The 16497-nt window shown below is 57.9% G+C and overlaps 2 protein-coding genes across 14 annotated transcripts in view; one reads left to right on the top strand and one right to left on the bottom strand.

Moving 5' to 3' along the window:
- The window catches only part of CDH23 (cadherin related 23), a 182306-nt gene extending 173960 nt beyond the window's left edge, over positions 1-8346 (top strand). For 9 of the 10 annotated variants that reach the window (XM_048310984.1, XM_048310985.1, XM_048310987.1 and 6 more), the window contains 16 exons: positions 251-428; positions 1156-1367; positions 1899-2093; positions 2398-2508; positions 2692-2821; positions 2981-3244; positions 3369-3530; positions 3642-3898; positions 4157-4254; positions 4340-4460; positions 4633-4712; positions 4899-4939; positions 5244-5304; positions 5685-5814; positions 5897-6019; positions 7219-8346. In XM_048310984.1, coding sequence (XP_048166941.1) covers positions 251-428; positions 1156-1367; positions 1899-2093; positions 2398-2508; positions 2692-2821; positions 2981-3244; positions 3369-3530; positions 3642-3898; positions 4157-4254; positions 4340-4460; positions 4633-4712; positions 4899-4939; positions 5244-5304; positions 5685-5814; positions 5897-6019; positions 7219-7545 — 2490 coding nt within the window. In that variant the 3' untranslated portion in view covers positions 7546-8346. Of the gene's footprint in view, positions 1-250; positions 429-1155; positions 1368-1898; positions 2094-2397; positions 2509-2691; positions 2822-2980; positions 3245-3368; positions 3531-3641; positions 3899-4156; positions 4255-4339; positions 4461-4632; positions 4713-4898; positions 4940-5243; positions 5305-5684; positions 5815-5896; positions 6020-6192; positions 6307-7218 lie in introns of all 10 variants that reach the window. The other variant, XM_048310997.1, reaches the window with a different exon arrangement.
- Positions 8347-8560: 214 nt separating this feature from the next.
- On the bottom strand, positions 8561-16338 carry LOC125329280 (prosaposin-like). Of its 4 annotated transcripts, none has more exons than XM_048311008.1 (15): positions 16204-16338; positions 12934-13058; positions 12587-12664; positions 12375-12500; positions 11979-12173; positions 11329-11472; positions 11019-11075; positions 10774-10782; positions 10581-10688; positions 10284-10370; positions 10004-10187; positions 9757-9926; positions 9597-9677; positions 9344-9451; positions 8561-9255 (listed from the first exon to the last, which is right to left on the bottom strand). In XM_048311008.1, exons 1-15 carry the CDS (start codon positions 16262-16264, stop codon positions 9220-9222), a joined length of 1569 nt encoding a protein of 522 aa, XP_048166965.1. In that variant the 5' UTR covers positions 16265-16338; the 3' UTR covers positions 8561-9219. The 4 variants fall into 4 exon arrangements, with proteins under 4 accessions (XP_048166965.1, XP_048166967.1, XP_048166966.1 ...); XM_048311010.1 differs by having other exon boundaries at positions 10774-10779; XM_048311009.1 differs by having other exon boundaries at positions 12587-12661; positions 16204-16337.
- Between the last annotated feature and the right edge of the window lie 159 nt (positions 16339-16497).

The raw sequence follows: 16497 nt of genomic DNA, 5'->3' as shown, positions 1-16497 counted from the left end.
ACAGGGGCAGCACGTCAGCAGGAGGGGCAGGGAAGGGTGATGCTGTTGTCTGCAAGTGCTGTGGCATCAATGGGTGCCCCAGCCACGGCGGCCCCCATTGTTGGAGGCAGGAATTCAGCTGGTGGAGCTGAAACAAATAGCAGGAAGTTGCTCCAGCAACAGAGCTGAAGGTCACAGCAGGGGTGAGGCCCCAGGGCCTGCCCAGCCTTCCCCAGCCCCACACCACCCAGCTGGCTGTGCTTTGTCGAAGGTGCTGATCACAGTCCTGGACATCAACGATGTAAGGCCCCAGTTCAGCAAGAGCCAGTTCAGCACCAGCGTCTATGAGAATGAGCCAGCGGGGACGTCAGTGATCACCATGAGTGCCACCGACCTGGACGAAGGGGACAATGGCGTGGTGACCTACAGCATCGAGGGTCCTGGAGCAGGTAGGTGCTGGGGGCAGGGGGCTCTTCCCCAGGGAGGAAGGTTATGAAGAGGGAGGAGTAGGCAGGCACCAAGCCTACAGCCCATCTCGGGCGGCTGGTTTCGGCTCCTGGGAGCAATACTGAAAGCGTGGAGCTTTTGCTATTGCTCTGCAGTTCCCAGTTCCTCATGGGGTGTTAGGACTTTGCCTGACTTCATCCTGAAGCCCAGCCTTGGCTTATGCTCTTGTCTTCCCCACCGCAGCAGGACTTTCTATGTACACCGGTGTGTCTTGCAGCAAGCTCACTGCCTGCTTTAGGTGAAGGCTTTGAAGGGCAAAGGTGTGGGTGGGTAGTGATAGTGCCTGAAATCCAGTATATCTGCACATGGAGAAATCATGGAAATCAGGCAAAAGCCAGCATATAGAGGGGAATGGCAGAACATTCATTTTCCTGAGACACATGGACTCCTCTGGCTCCACTATGCCAGCCTGGGCAGGAGTGAAACACAGACAGGGGTAACCAGGGAGTAGAGCCCAGAGACAAGGATGTGGCAGTGGGCTGGGATGGCATGAAAACCCTGAGACCATCCACACTCCTGGCCTCAGGCACCAGCTCCACTCCATCATCCTTGACAGGGATTTCCCACCAGTGAGGGGTGCACTTCAGCTGGTATACTCATTTTTAATTATAATTTATCTGGCGCGAAGTGTCCTGAGCCAGAGATCTGGGGTTTTTTTTCTGTCCCCAGAGGCTTTCAAGATCAATAAAGACTCCGGGCTTGTCACATCCCGGCGGCGCCTGCAGTCCTATGAGAGGTTCAACCTGACTGTGGTGGCCACAGACAAGGGGCATCCCCCTCTTTGGGGGACCACCATGCTTCACATCGAGGTCATCGACATCAATGACAACCGCCCCGTCTTCATCCGCCCACCCAATGGCACTATCCTGCACATCAAGGAGGTAAATCCCTTGGGAGCAAGCAGGGTCATGGCATGTTGAAAGTGTATTCAGGAGCACTCCTGCCTATCAGCAGCAAAATCCAAACTCCATCTCCACTGGGGATGGAACAAGGCCTTGATTTAGCATTTGGCAAGGTTTGGTTCATGGGGCTGGACACTCAAAAACAGCTTCTCTCCATACATGCGAGCAGGGTGGTGGGGCAGATTTGGGGAACAGAAACCCCAGCAGCACTCAGAGTTAGTAAACAATCCGTGTGTGGTGCGTGCAGAGCATGTTTATAAACATGGGCTGGAAATGCTGACATTTAAGATGTTTCCTCTTTCTGGGAAGCCAGGCTTGATTCAGCCAGTCCCCAGCCACCAGGCCAAAGGGAATCATGGCTCAATGTTGCCAGCCCCATGTTGGGTTTGGGTAGTGGGAGCTTGCTGACCTCCAAACCCAAGGGATTTTGGACCAAGGGGTCTGGAGGGGCAGGGGGAGCAGGGGTTTGCATGCAGTGCCAAGGCTGAAGGGCTGTGTGTGTGCAAGCAGGAGATCCCCCTGCGGTCCAACGTCTACGAGGTCTATGCCACAGACAAAGACGAGGGTCTCAACGGAGTGGTGCTCTACAACCTGCTGAAAACTGGGGCAGGGAACAAGGACTGGGAGTATTTCAGCATCGATTCTGTCAGTGGGCTGATCCAGACGGCCATGCGGCTGGACCGGGAGAAGCAGGCAGTGTACAACGTGAGCTGGGCAGGGGGCCGGGGCAGGCCTTGAGGCTGTGGGTCCAGCATGGGGCTGGTGGGATGCAAGTGATGTGGTGAGGATGGGGTCGGCTGACACAGTTGTGGAGGTACCACACCTTAGCAGGAACTGGGTGGTTATCAAGTGTTATAGGGGGGTTGCATCCTGGTAAGCCAACACCCAATTCCCTGTTAAATCCCCCCAAAATCGTCCACCATCCAGCTGTCCTCTCTGTCCCTGCCTCAGTGATGTCTCCCAGTGTGTGTGGTTTTGCCCAGGACAGCCCTTTTGCCTCTCTCCCCAGCTGATCATCGTGGCTTGTGACCAGGGCCAGCCACCCTACGAGACCATGCAGCCCCTGCAGGTAGCACTCGATGACATCGATGACAATGAACCCATCTTCCTCAGGCCACCTGTAAGGCACCAGAGTGAAGGGGGTGGGATGCAGGGGATGCAGGGATGGGTATGCCAGTGAGCACATGTGATGGAGCATGCAGCCCTGGGCATCACCATGGTGGGCAGCACCATGGGATCTGTCTGCTTTTATTTAAAGCAACCTCAGTGCTCCTAACATTCCTTTCTCTGGGGTCTCTGGCAGAGGGATAGTCCCCAGTACCAGGCACTCTCTGTCCCCGAGCACTCGCGGCCAGGCACTGTGGTGGGGAATGTCACTGGTGCAGTGGACGCGGATGAGGGCTCCAACGCCATTGTCTACTACTTCATAGCAGGTGGGTGTGGAGATGGCAGCTCTGTGTCCCTCCACACACCCCTCACCCAGGATTTTCTTCATCTCCTCACTGCCCCTCTGCCCTTCTCAATGGGCAAGGTGGCATTTCGGAAGTGCCAAGCCCAAAGGGGCCTAACTGGGGACCCCCTTCTGCACCCAGCTGGGAACCAGGAGAGCAATTTTCAGCTGAGCCGAGAGGGGAAGCTGAAGGTCTTGCGGGACCTGGACCGGGAGAAGGAGCCGTACCACTCAATCATTGTAAAAGCATCCAGCCAGAGGAACTGGTCCCCTCCCCGGGACCAGCAGGCGGGGAGAGCCCAGTTCTGGGACCTCAGTGGGGACCTGACACTTCAGGAGGTGCGGATCTTCCTGGATGACATCAATGACCAGTCCCCCCAGTTCACCAAGTCGGAGTACACAGCGGGTAAGGGGTGCCAGGGGCTGGGGGGGCACCAGGAGACAGAGATACTTCCAGGAAAATCCAGCAGGATGATGGGGCAGCGAGAGCCAGCCTCGCCCCAGGTCCCTTTCCCATCTCTCCCTCAAAGGGGTTGCCACTGATGCCAAGGTGGGGTCGGAGCTGATCAGAGTGGTCGCAGTGGACGCCGATGTGGGCAATAACAGCCTGGTCCTGTACAACATCCTGGGCATTCGCTACATCAAGCAGCACTCCAACGACTCCGAGGAGGTGGCCAACATCTTCAGCATCGGTGAGTGCCCAGCCTGCTGCCGGGAGCATGGCGTCTTGGGCAGAGATACGGCCAAAGCTGTCCCCATGGCTGGGGTCACTAATCCCAGGCATGTGACCATCCATTCCCCAGGAACTCTTGATGGCATCCTGCGAACCTTCGACCTCTTCACGGCCTATAACCCCGGCTACTTTGTGGTGGACATTATGGCCTCTGACCTGGTGGGCCACAACGACACGGCCATTGTGGGGATTTACATCCTGCGGGATGACCAGAGGGTCAAAATCATCATCAATGAGATCCCTGACAAGGTCAGGCAGTTTGAGGAGGAGTTCATCAGCCTGCTCTCCAACATCACAGGTGCCATCGTCAACACAGATGATGTGCAGGTAACCATCCTCTTTGGACGTTGCTTTGAGGGGTAGGCAACCTTCCAGATGCTACTTGGGAAGTCTCTTTTGGGGGAATCCTGCCTGGATAACCGTAGACACTCCTGGGCTCAGAAGGTGACGAATACACTCCAGGTTGGGGTGTACTGAAGGGGTCCAGATTGGTGCTTGAGGGTCTCTTGCCACGCAAGTACACCTTGGAGCATGCTCAGGAGGAGACTCCTCTCCCACACTGGAGACCTTGCTGTCTCTCCCCAGTTCCATGTTGACAAGAAAGGCCGGGTGAACTTTGCCCAGACAGAGCTGCTGATCCATGTGGTAAACAGGGAGACCAACCGCATCCTGGATGTGGAGCGGTACGTCCCCTGGCCCCCCACCCGGCCCAGCTCCCTCAGGACCCTCAATAATGTCAAGGTGCCCAAGCAACCCTTCTCTTCCCAGGGTTATTCAGATGATAGACGAGAACAAGGAGCAGCTGAGGAATCTCTTCAGGAACTACAACGTGCTGGATGTGCAGCCTGCCATTACTGCCCGGGCACCAGATGACCTCTCAGCTCTGCAGGTATGGGTCCATCTGGGGTTGGAGGTGCTGCTCGCAGGTGGGGTGGTGTTCCTTCCCATGGGGACTGGTCAGTAACTGGCGAGATGTTCCACCCACATAACTTTGGGCATGTGCCCACCAGTGGGTGCTGGCTCCATGCCCGAGGTTTCCACCACGCCTCTGTCTCTCCTAGATGGCAATCATCGTGCTGGCCGTCCTGCTCTTCCTGGCTGCCATGCTCTTCATCCTCATGAACTGGTACTATCGGACAGTGTGAGTAACTCTCTCTGCCTATCCCCTCCAAAATGCATGGTTTTAATACTGATAGTACCTCTCCCCTCCAAGCTCCCAGCCTTATTTAACACGGGGGTATACCTATGAAGGGTTATTGCAAATCTGTGTGTCCTCCTTTCCAGCATCTTCCTTATTTCCCTCCCTGAGTGGCTGTTTCTTTTGCAGGCACAAAAGGAAATTGAAAGCCATCGTGGCTGGCTCCACTGGTGAGCAGTTTGGGGTGTCCCAGCTGTGTGGGAGAGTGGGGTGCATGGAGAGCACAGAGGAGGGTCACAGGGAGACATGGGGGATATCGTGGGGTGTATATCAGAAGTGATCCTGCCCAGCAAGGTGTGGTGGTGGGAGGCTTTTCGCAGCATCAGGCGCTGCATGATCAGCCACATCCCAGCATGTTTGTCACTCTCTTTCTGGTTGCTCTTTATCCCTCCCTGATAAAGAAGTGTCACCCCATGGTTTGCTGCTCAGCCCACCAACGTGTCCCCCTGTAACTCCCATCCCTGCCTTTTGCAGGGAACAGAGGCTTCATGGACATTATGGACATGCCAAACACCAACAAGTACTCTTTTGATGGGTGAGTGCCACCCCCTGGGGTTGGAGGCTGCTCCCGAGAGAGGGATGCCTGTGTTGTGGAGCCGTGATGTCTCTCTGCTCTGCTCTGCTCTGCTCTGCATGGAGCATGACTGGCCCTGGGACACGTGCTTGCTCTGAGAGCTTTCTAAGCTAAAAAATCTTGGTCTTTCTCCTGTGACTCCATCTGTGCCAATCCTGGCCAGGTTTGGGGTAAGCAGAGATGACGGGCATGTTTTGACACGTATCTGGATCCAGAGCAGCCAAATTCATACCTGCACAGGGCAGGAGGAGGCAGTGCAACCTCAGCATCCAGGCTCCAGATGGCGTTAGGGATAATGCCACTCTTTGCCTGCGCTGATGGCAGTTCCTCCCCCTGGGCAGGGCCAACCCGGTGTGGCTGGACCCCTTCTGCAGGAATATGGAGCTGGCGGCACAGGCGGAGCACGAGGACGACCTGCCAGAGAACCTGAGCGAGATCACCGACCTCTGGAACAGCCCTGCCCGCACCCACGTGAGACACGGCCCCCGCCAGGACATCGTGTCCCCGCACCTGTCACCCACAGCACCTCCTGAGCCGCTCTCTCCTCCTGCAGGGCACCTTCGGGAGAGAGCCCTCCGCCGCCAAGCCCGAGGATGACCGCTACCTGCGGGCAGCCATCCAGGAGTACGACAACATTGCCAAGCTGGGGCAGATCATGCGGGAGGGACCCATCAAGGTGAGTTTTGAGGGCAGGCATCCTCCACCAAGGGGTCTTCTCTTACAGGTACACCTTCCAAGTTCACAGTGCCAGAGGGTGATGTCGCTTCACAAAATGCCAGGACGAGGCTGGCCTCCCTCTAATCAAACCATCTCCCTTGGTTAACCCACAGTCTCTCCCCCTCCACCCAGGGCACTCTCCTGAAGGTGGTCCTGGATGATTACATGCGCTTGAAAAAGCTCTTTGCCCAGCGGATGGTGCATAAGGCCACCGCCAGTCAGGGGGACCGCTCCTCAGTCTCGGAGGTAGAGGGGTGTGCATGGGCGTGGGGAGATGCTTGCCGTGCCCTCTGGGATGCAGTGTGTCTTCCTGGCCCCACAGGCTGTGGTCGCTCCCTGTGGCCACTCTTGGTCCCTCTCACACGGTGCTCCCTCCACTCTCTGCTTGGTCAAAATGAGCCAATGTTGGTTTTCCACTGGTTCCCACTGCTGTTTTTTCACTGGTTTTCCAGGCTGCTGATGCCCCACAGTGACTCTCCGTGTTTCCTCTGAGCATCAGCAGCACTTTCTCCCTTGGTCTTTCTGACCCCAGGGGAGGACATCCCTCTTTGTAGGGTGGACTCTCTTCATCAGCTCCCATTTCTGCCAAGGCTGGCCAAAGCTGTGAGGGATCATCTTTCCTTCCTTCTGCTCCTCTGATTGGAGGGTGTTGGTGCAGAAGGGCTGGTATGGGGAGAAGTGATTCCTCCTGTGGCTTTCTACCCTTCATAGGGGGCAAAACAAGGGGCAAAGAGAGCAGAGGAGAGCAGTGGGATAGGAGATGCCTTTCAACCCTTCTGCCCTCCATCTGTCTATGCCCTTATTCCCCTCCAGCCCCATCCAGCCTTTCTTCATCTTCTGTCCCTGTCTGCCTCCTGCTCCTCCACCCTCACACAACCCCAAATTCCAGCCCGGGTCCAAACTCCTCCTTGGCCACTCTGGGGGCAGCTGCAGGACCCATCACCTAGCTGGTAGCTGGTGCCTGAGCCAGGGCATCCACCCAAAAATAGAGTGATCCAGCTGGAGGTCATCTCTTGGTGATCCTCATCACCACGCTCTGAGAGTGCTTCAGAAGAGGAGAGTCCTTCCCTCCACTGGACTCCAGCATTGCAGGAGTCACGGAAGCCAGGAGCTGCTATGGCCACAGTGGTAATTCCTTACTCCATGGCTCTTTTGCAGCTGATCCAGAAGGAGCTGGAGGACGAGGAGGAGGAGCGTAGTCCCAGCCAGGGCAGCCTGCGCTTCCGACACAAGCAACCGGTGGAGCTGAAAGGTCCCGATGGCATCCACATGGTGCATGGCAGCACGGGCACGCTGCTCGCCTCCGACCTCAACAGCCTGCCCGAGGACGACCAGAAGGTGCTGGGTCGCTCGCTGGAGACTCTGACCGCCGACTGCGGGGGCTACAGCGACCACAATGCCCGCACCGAGTCGGCCAAGTCCACCCCCCTGCACAAGATGCGGGAGGTGATCATGGAGAGCCCTCTGGAGATCACCGAGTTATGACGAGCGGTGGTGCTTGCTGGTGCTCCTCTAGGCAAGCCAGGGCCGGCGGGGATGAAGCACAGACCGGGGGGGCCGTGGTGGGGGCCAGGGGCAGCCCGAGACTGGTGCTTGGCCCCCTCTTCCCCTGCAGAAGGAGTCCAGGCTACCTGGTGCAGATCACTCTGGCAGCCTTGGAGAGCTTGGCCCCGGGAGAGGGCTCTCAGGACCGGAATGCTTTTACTCACCTGTCATTTATCCATGAAACCATTAAATTTTTTTTTATTTTTCTTATTAAAAAAAAAAAAAAAGTTTTTTTTTCTAAAAAAAAAAAAAAGGAAAAGAAAAGCTAAATGAATCTGATGAGTCCAGACTGGACGGGGGAAGGTGCAGTGAGGATGCGGATGATGTGCTGCCACAGCATCCCTGGGCACAGGCTGGGGACAAGCAGCTGTCACACCTCAACCACGGGCATGGGGACAGCCGGAGAAGCATGGGGAGAGACCGAGTCCTTTTGGCATTAACGTCACCTTTCCAGTAAGGAAAGACCCAACAAATTAAAAAGAAAAAAAAAACAACCCAAAGACATTCCTCCATTTCACTGGCTTTACCAAAACTACTTGCGATGTTGAAAGAGACTAACAATAACTGGGGCTTCTGGATGTGGAGTGCTCGTGTGTGTCTTTTGTTGCCCTTTTCTTTCCCCTTCTCTCTTGCATTTGGGTTTGTTTGTTCGGGGGTTTGTTTCCAGTCGTAACCTTGTGGAGAGTGTTGGGCACGGTCTGTTACGGGACTCAGAAATACACTGTCTATGGCTTTGGGTAACCTGTCTGTTGTCCTTCCTCCCCGGATCCATCACACCCAAACCCCCTTCGGAAGAGAAAACTCTCTTTTAATTCATCCTTCAACCCCATCACCTTCACGAGATGCCACCCTGGGTGTTGCTGCCCCTTGGATTTTGGGGGAAGCATTAAATGTCCTCCTGGTTTGCCCGCACCCCCATTGCAGCCCGAGCACAAGGAGGAAGGACATAGCCAGCCAGGCTCACGGGAAGAGTTTATTTGTGATGGGATGCTCCCGTGCACACTCAGGACCAGGCACTGCAGGCATCCCCCTGATAGGGCGGGGGTGATGACCCAGCACCCCGCTGCCCTCACCACCACGGCTGGATCAGCACAGGACCTCCAGCAGGGAGGGGGGTGTGAAAGGAAATCCTTGCACCCAAACTCATTCATTTTCTGTTCAGGTGAGGCTGCCACCAGCCAGGAGTGGGGGGCCGGCGTTTGGGCAGCAGAACCCAGCCCAGCCCACAGGGACAGATCCACGTTGCTGGATCTGGGCCTTACGAGTGGTTCAGGGTGGGATGGAAAGGTCGAGATGGTATTGGGGATGGGGATGGGGATAGAGATGGGGACAGAGGTGGGCATGGGGATTTTGCAGTTACCCTGAGAGATGTCAGGGCTGAATCCCCAGTCCTGAAAATACTAACGAGTCCCTTAACCTGATTTGGAAATCCAAGCCCCAGGAGTGGAAGAGTAAGTGGCCGAGGGCGCTGGGGTTCCCTGCAGCCCTGCCGGCGCGATGAGGCCGGTTGGCTCCTGCCATTGCCGTCTGTGAGTGCAGGCATATCCCAAGGGAAGGGAGCCAGGATCCCGAACCAAACGGCAGAGCAAGTCCAGCCAGCAGAGGAGATGGCTCCTAGTTCCACACGTGACGCCGGCAGTGTGCGACGGCCTGCAGGAGGAACGGGGCGGGGTGGCGGTGGGACACAGGGACCCCCGGCACCCTGCCGGCCCAGGGAGGGGACACGACCGGCACTTACATTACACTCGACCGCCGTGGCCATGTTCTTGCACCAGTATTGCGGGCCCCAGACACAGGGGGCCGAGCCCAGGAGATCCTCCTTGCCTGAGTCGCAGGCTCTGATTTTCTGCATTGTGAAGGAAAAGGGTGGGAGGAGGAGGAAGAAAACCTCCATGAGCAGCCTCTGGTCACCCTGCCCCTCCCCCAGCCCCGAGGCTTGGACAAAAGATGCCCATCTTGGTCCAGGCCGCCCCAGGGACGAGGACACTTACGGTGCAGACGAAGGTGGGGTCCATCATCTGCACGAAGAGCCGCACGGCCGCCGGCTCGTACTGCAACACGAGCGCCTCGCACTGGGAGGGAGAGAGGGGGTGAGCCCGGCGGGGGTGTCGGGGGTGTCCCCGCCGGGCTGGGTGTGCCCCCTCAGCTCACCTTGCTGGTGAGCGGCGTGGGCAGCATCGCGCAGCCCTTCTCCAGCACCTCGCCCAGCTCCTCCAGCGTCTCGTTCTTCAGCAGCTCGTTGTCGAAGTAGGTGACGACGATCTGGCAGACGTTGCAGAAGGCGCCCGCGCTCACCGCCAGCTGCTCCAGCGAGGCAGCCCCTGGAGGACACGGGCTGTCAGCACCCAGCGGAGGGGACACCCTGCTCCCCGGGGCCCCGTGCTGGGTGCCAGCTCACCGGGCTGGGCGTCCCCGCTGCGGGGGCAGCAGCGCAGCATGGTGCAGACGGCCGCGGGGTCGGTGGCCTCCAGCAGCATGATCACCACGGCTTTGCCGTAGGAGTTGACGAAGTCCTTGCACTGCCCGATGACGCTGTGGGGCAGCATGTAACACACCTTCTCGATGTCATTCACCAGTTGCTCCTGCCGGCACAAAGCAGAAGAGGGAAACGCTGGCTCCTTGCTGCCCCTTTGTCCCCTGTCCCAGCCCCCCCAGCCCCAGACTGCAGCAGTGGTCACCTCTGTCACGTTGTTCTCCAGGAGGCTCTCGACTGTCTTCACGGTGAACTGGCACACGTCACACAGTGGAGTGCTCCCCACCCTGTCCTGTCGGGACAAGGTGGTGGGATGCATGCCGAGCCCCCCCAGAGCCACCCTCATCCTATTCCACCATCACCCCCCATGTAAGGCATTCCCCCTTGGATAAATGGAGATGCTTGAGGAAATAAAATACAAAATAAGGCTCCCTCTTCACAAGATTTGGATTTTAAGGATCACAGCAGAACTGGAGGGGGGGCGGGGGGGGGGCCCACTTACCCCCAGCATGCTCAGGACCTGCGTCACCTTCTCTGTGAGCAGCGTGTGGAGGGGCAGTGCCGAGGTGGAGGCGCAGAGTCCCAGCTGGCCACACAGCTCCATCGGGTCCTGGGGAGAGAAACATCCCGAATAAGGTGGGCATTGTCCCCCATGGAGGGGAATTTCAGCCCGTCAGGGCATGGGTCTCACTTACCTCAGCCTGCTACCAGTGGAGGGACCAGAAAATGGCAAGAAAAAATCAACATAAAATATAATTACAGCAGTTGCAAGCCAGAGAGAAGGAGGGAAAAACATTTAAATTTTGTAGGAATATAATGCAGTGAGTTTAACTTTAAAAAAAAGGAGCATTTGCTGATGAGGCCCCTTGGCTGTGCCATTCAGCCCCCCAGCTAGCACCCACTCTCCCCTGGCACCCCCGGGGAGCCCCCACCCTCTTACCATGTAGCGCAGCAGCTGGGCAGCCGTGTCTGTGTACTCGGCCAGGGAGCGCTTGCACTGCGGGAGGGAGACACGGCCTCAGTGCCCGACAGTGGACGCCCCCCACCTGGGCAGGCATCTGCAAAAGATGCTCCCATCGAGGAGGAGAAGAGGGCCCATGCCAGGAAGTGTTCAAGGCCAGACTGGACAGGGCTTGGAGCAACCTGGTCCAGTGGAAGGTGTCCCTGCCCATGGCAGGGGGTGGAATGACATTGTCTTTAAGGCCCCTTCCAGCCCAAACCCTTGTGTGATTCCCTGCTGGCCCCCTCACCCGCTGTGCCAGGTCGGGTGTCAGGGTCTCGCACACCCGCTTGGCATGGCCCACCAGTGCCCAGGTGAAGGCAGTGTTGGCCCTCAGCTCCAGCTGCACGGCTGTCACCAGCTGCAGGCAGTGCCCACACACCTCTTCCATCTCCTGCAGGATAACAAGGGCAGGGACACATTGGTACCCTCAAAATAAAATCAAACACTGCCCCCCTCCCCCCCTCCCCAATACCTGCATTTGCAGGGCTGGGATTTAAATACTGGCTGCAATTTGGGGCAGCACTTTGACCAGCATCTCTCTGGTTCCCTCCTGCATCCTGGAATATCCCCCCAAACTGGTGACACCCCCAAAACCAGAAGTTATTTCAGCTCCACAGAAATTCTCGGGGCTTTCTTTAATTGTTATTAAGTAGGCGATGCTTTTAGGGGATTTTCATCCCTGAGCAGCATTAAGACACTGGCACAGGTTGCCCAGAGAAGCTATGCCTGACCCATCCCTGGAAGTGTCCAAGGCCAGCTCGGATGGAGCTTGGGGCAACCTGGGCACATTCCCTGTCTGTGGCAGGGGTTTGGAATGAGATGATCTGTAAGGTCCCTTCCCACCCAAAGCGTTCCATGATTCCATGATCAGCACCATTCCTGTCCGTGCCACAGTACCTGGGCCTCGCCGTGAGGCAGGTCCTGGGGATGGAGCAGGAGGGGCACGTTGGCCATGAAGGGGGCGATCAGGTCGGCGAAGTCCTGGGTGGGGCCTGTGGCAGCTGGTGGTAGCTTCTCATACTTCAAGCTCTCCGTGGGTCTGTTCCGGGGCTGGCACAACTTGATGGTCCCACACACCACCTTTGGTTCCGACTGGGGGAGCAGAGGGGTGGGGGCTTGAGGCTGCATCTGCCCCATCACACCCACCACCTCCACCCGCCCCAGGTCATTTCCATCTCCATCACATCCTTCAGATGCTTTGTCCCAGGCTCCAGGAGCATCCTTTGCTCTGCAAGCCCCTAAGACATCCCAAACCACGGAGAAATGCAAACCTAGGGGCTTCCCCTGCATTACCAGCACTTGCTTGCCCAGCTGGACGAGCACGAGGATGCCAGTGTCCACCATCCTCTTGCACTTGACAGACCAGTCCTGGAAGGGCAGGTACTGGCATTTCTTATCCAAGAAGAGCCGCAGCTTTTCCTGGGTGACAGAGAGAGTGTTCAGGGCCTCAGTGGTGTTGGTGGGGAGGAACACCAGCCCCACATCCCCTTCCTACTGAGACCCACCTCGGTGCAGTTGTCCTGCAGGATCTTGCCCACCACAGAGACCGCCACCTGGCACAGGTGACAGGGGATCCCCTTCTGCTGAGAGAGGGGACATGTGGGGATGCTGTCACAGCACCCAGACCCACCACTTGCTCTCGAGATCCCAATCCTCCACCCCACCACGGGGCACTTGGGAACGTCCCGGGGCACCCAATTGATTTTTGCCATTTACTCTGCAGATATGTCGCTGCCTGAGGGCGCCAGATGCTGGGGTGGGCAGGCTGGGATTCTCCTGCCATCTCCATGTTCTGGGGCAGATGGGCACTTCTCCCGCAGCCCCCCGCATTCCCTGCTCCCAGCACTGTTACCCCCAGGGCCCGGTCCCACACGGTGAGCTGGCAGAGCTCCAGTGCCCCGCACTTAGCCGCGGTCGCCACGTCGCGGCACCAGTCCTCCGGCCGCTTGCCACACTCGTGGAGGGGGCTGGCCCCGGCTGTGAGAGGGGAGAGGAGACGGTCAGCCCACGAGGCACCCCAAGACACCAAACTAACCTCCCTATCTGCACCGCAGTGAGCTAGGGGTGATGCTCCTCACCCTCCCGCTGTGATTCCACCTCAGCTCCCAAAGTGGTGGCGGAGGTTGTTTCGTTTATAAATGATTTTTTAAGGCTGGCTTTGCCAGGCAGCCAGCTTTTTCAATGGGATGTCACAGGGTCAGAAGCAAAGAGGGAATTTGGGTCTCATCCTCAACCTCACGGCACCCTCTGACACGCTGCAGAGGCGGCTGCTTATAAAAGCAGCAATAAATCTTGCAAACCCGGGGCGCCGGCGCTCAGCCCCGCACGGCAGCCGGATAGTCACGCCACGGCTCCCGGCAACGATTGAGCAACCCCACTTTTGGTGGGGTTCTTTTGGTTTTATTTCCTCCCCACGACAGCATTTTCTCCTGACTGTAAATCCCCGGCACGGCAGCCGCGGCATGGCCCGCCCCGGCAGCGCGGTGGCGTGGCGCAAGAGCAGCGCTTTAATTGTCACCTTGGTGTGTCAGGACTCGTTTTTGCTGGGGCGAGTGTTCGTTTCCACCGGGAACTGTGCCCACCCAGGATGCGGATGGGGAGGAGGCGGGGAGAGGACACAACCCAAGCCCTTCGCTGCCTTGCTTTGGCTGGGAGGCGCTCCGGGAATTTGGGGGTATATAGGGAGCAGCACCCGAGCAGAGGGACAGGCAGACCCTGCTGCAGACCCTCTTGCAAGAGGCGTTTCTAAGCAAACCACAACCCTCCCCGCTCCAAGCGTTTGCATCCAGCTTTTATCCCCCAGCCCTGTCTATGATTTTGCAGAGCAGGAATAAAGCCAAAGGTAGAAACTGCTCCTTCCACCCAACCCTGCCCTTATCAGGTTTCTCCCCAAAAGCTGCTTTCCCTGCATGCTGGATTTTGGCAACGCCTCCAGCTCATCCATGAGACGGCAGCGTGAGGTGCCCAGGGCCACCCTGGAAAGTCCCCTGAGCCGGAGGTTGTGGGGAGAGGGGTCCCAAGCCCCTCACCAGTCCCGGCTGCCCCCAAAAGCGCTGGCGCAGCTCGGAGGGTGCCGGGTCGTGTTTCAGCCCCGATTTCCCCATCGAGCTGACGGCAGCACTGGGACAGGTGAGCCGCGGGGCAGGGCGAGTCCCCCCGCTTTCCCAGGCTTCCCACACACCTCCCCAGCTGCGCGATGCCGAGCTCGCCACATCAGCTGAGAGGTATATATTTATGTTTTCAACCCTGGCCCCAGCATCAGGGCAAACAGGAATGGCAAGTCAGAAGAGACACTAAGGGGCAGCACCAAAACCAAGGAGATGGGAGACAACAACCCCACAGCATTTTTTTTTTTCTGAGCCGGTCCCCCAGCATTTCTCACAGCCCTGTGTTGGAGCCCGGACCCCAGAGGGGGATCGGGGGATCTAGAAGACACGGGTGGTTTGGTCCTGAACTTTCCTGGCTCACAGAACTCCTCAGCTCAGCGCTTGCTCCTCGCCCTGCTCAAGCTGAAACTCACGCATCAAGTGCTGGGCCAGAAGGTAATTAGGACTAATCATAACTCCCAACAGCTGAGAGCAGGGGGAGCTTCCCCCAATGGAAACCACTGCCACGGGGCAAGCAACTGCGGCAACTGGTGTCTCGTGAGCTCTCCTACACGTTTCAAAGCCGTGCCGGAGCCACCTCATGCTGTCAGGCACACAGGCAGCAGGGTTATTAGATGATGCCATTTTTAGCAAAAGGAGCGAGGCAGGGATGCTCCCGTGCCACTGTGGTCCCAGGCCAGCCACAACTGCCCTATTCCGGTCTGCCAGGCCCGGGGGATGGGGTGGGCTTTGCTCAGGGGGGATCCAGCACCGAGCTCCAGCTCTGGCAGGGCTCTGCTGGCATTCCATGGAGTCTCGGAGCGCCCCGGCCGAGCCGGCAGAGCCTGGCGAGCCGGTTGTGACGTAAACCCCGGGGGTGGCAGCGTGGGCCCCAGCGCCCCAATTCCCGGCCTGGCGCAAACCCCTTGTTACAGCAAGAACCATAAATACACTCTTCCCAGCTCCCAAATCCTTCTCCAAGGCTTGCAGGGTCCCCCGTCCCGCAGCACCCCCGTGCCGTGCAGCCAAGCCCTTGCCGGCTCCCAGGGCAGGCGTCACCCCAGGCTGGACGTGCCGAGCGCAGGTGAACTTTCCTGCTCTGCCTGCTGCTGGCTGCAACACCTGGACACGTCCCCCCACCCCGGGCCACGCGTGCGCACTCACAAGTCCTCCACCACAAAGCCTGGGCAGGTCACGTCAGAGGAACCCAGTGAACCAAGCCTGGGGTAACTGGGGTGCAAGGGGGGCTCTTCACTCTTAAACATGGGGGATATCCTTACAACAGCAGGGCTCCACTTATTCTGGGGAAGATTTCCTCAAAACACAGCGATTTGGCCTCAAGGGAGGACCAGAGGTTAGAAACAGGCCTTTCCCAGCTTGTTTCCTGGGGATGGGCAGGGGCATGACTAAGGGACAGCAGCAGAGCTTTGCCTGCAGCAGGATTCGCTCACAGAGACCCAAGTCCCGATTTTGAAGAGGGCTCCTGAGGTGAGTAGAGCACATCACCCCATCACCCTTCCCAGAGCTCAGCAAACCACAGCAGAGGCAACTTCCTGCTCCTGCATCTCCTCTGAGGACCATCAGGAAAAGGGCAGCTTCAGGTGGCAGCGTCGTCACTCTGTTGTGACAACCAAGTGGCTTCCCCAAGCTCACACGTTGGCAGCCAGGCCCCAGTACCAAGGGCAGCAGAGAGAGCAGCCCCTCTCCTGCACCACTGCAGACACCCCCAGCAACTGGCTTCCTCCTTCCATGCCCCAGCACAGCACCAGCTGTGCCTGAATCCCAGAGAAGGGAGGGAGCAAACCCCTTTTTGCCCTGAGATCACCTTTAAGGGCCTAAGTTCCAACACTCATATCCAGGTGGTAAAGCAGCCATTGGTGCCACCTTCCCCCAAGCTCTCCTCTGCCCAACTCCAACACCAGAGGAATGAGGAAGCACATTATGGAGCATAAGACACCAAAGCTGAGAATAGTTTTGGGATTCAGCAGGGTTTTCTGGGCTCTCCACATCCTACCTACCCCCAGGCCTGGCCTTACCTTGGTAGGAGCCCAGGCACACAGAAATGATCAGCACCAAGCCACTCCATTTGCTCTCCATGCCGCTCCTAAGAGTCCTCAGTGGCTGGTTCCTCTCCTATGCTGCTCCCAGACTGAGGAATCTTGGATGGGCTGGGAGCAGCAGTGAGAACCCACACCTACGCAGGGCAATTACCACACCCCTCACTTTATGCCTTGATTATAAAATCAGCACCAGGGAGGGAGGGACCTGAGCCAGGCAGGTATTCCCAGGAGGTCAGAAGCAGCCCAGAACCTGCTGCTCAACACTAACCT

Source organism: Corvus hawaiiensis, chromosome 8, assembly GCF_020740725.1.
Source record: "Corvus hawaiiensis isolate bCorHaw1 chromosome 8, bCorHaw1.pri.cur, whole genome shotgun sequence".
Taxonomy (NCBI): Eukaryota; Metazoa; Chordata; class Aves; order Passeriformes; family Corvidae; genus Corvus; species Corvus hawaiiensis.
The sequence above is the reverse complement of the archived record's forward strand: the minus strand, read 5'-3'. Positions and strand labels throughout refer to the sequence as shown.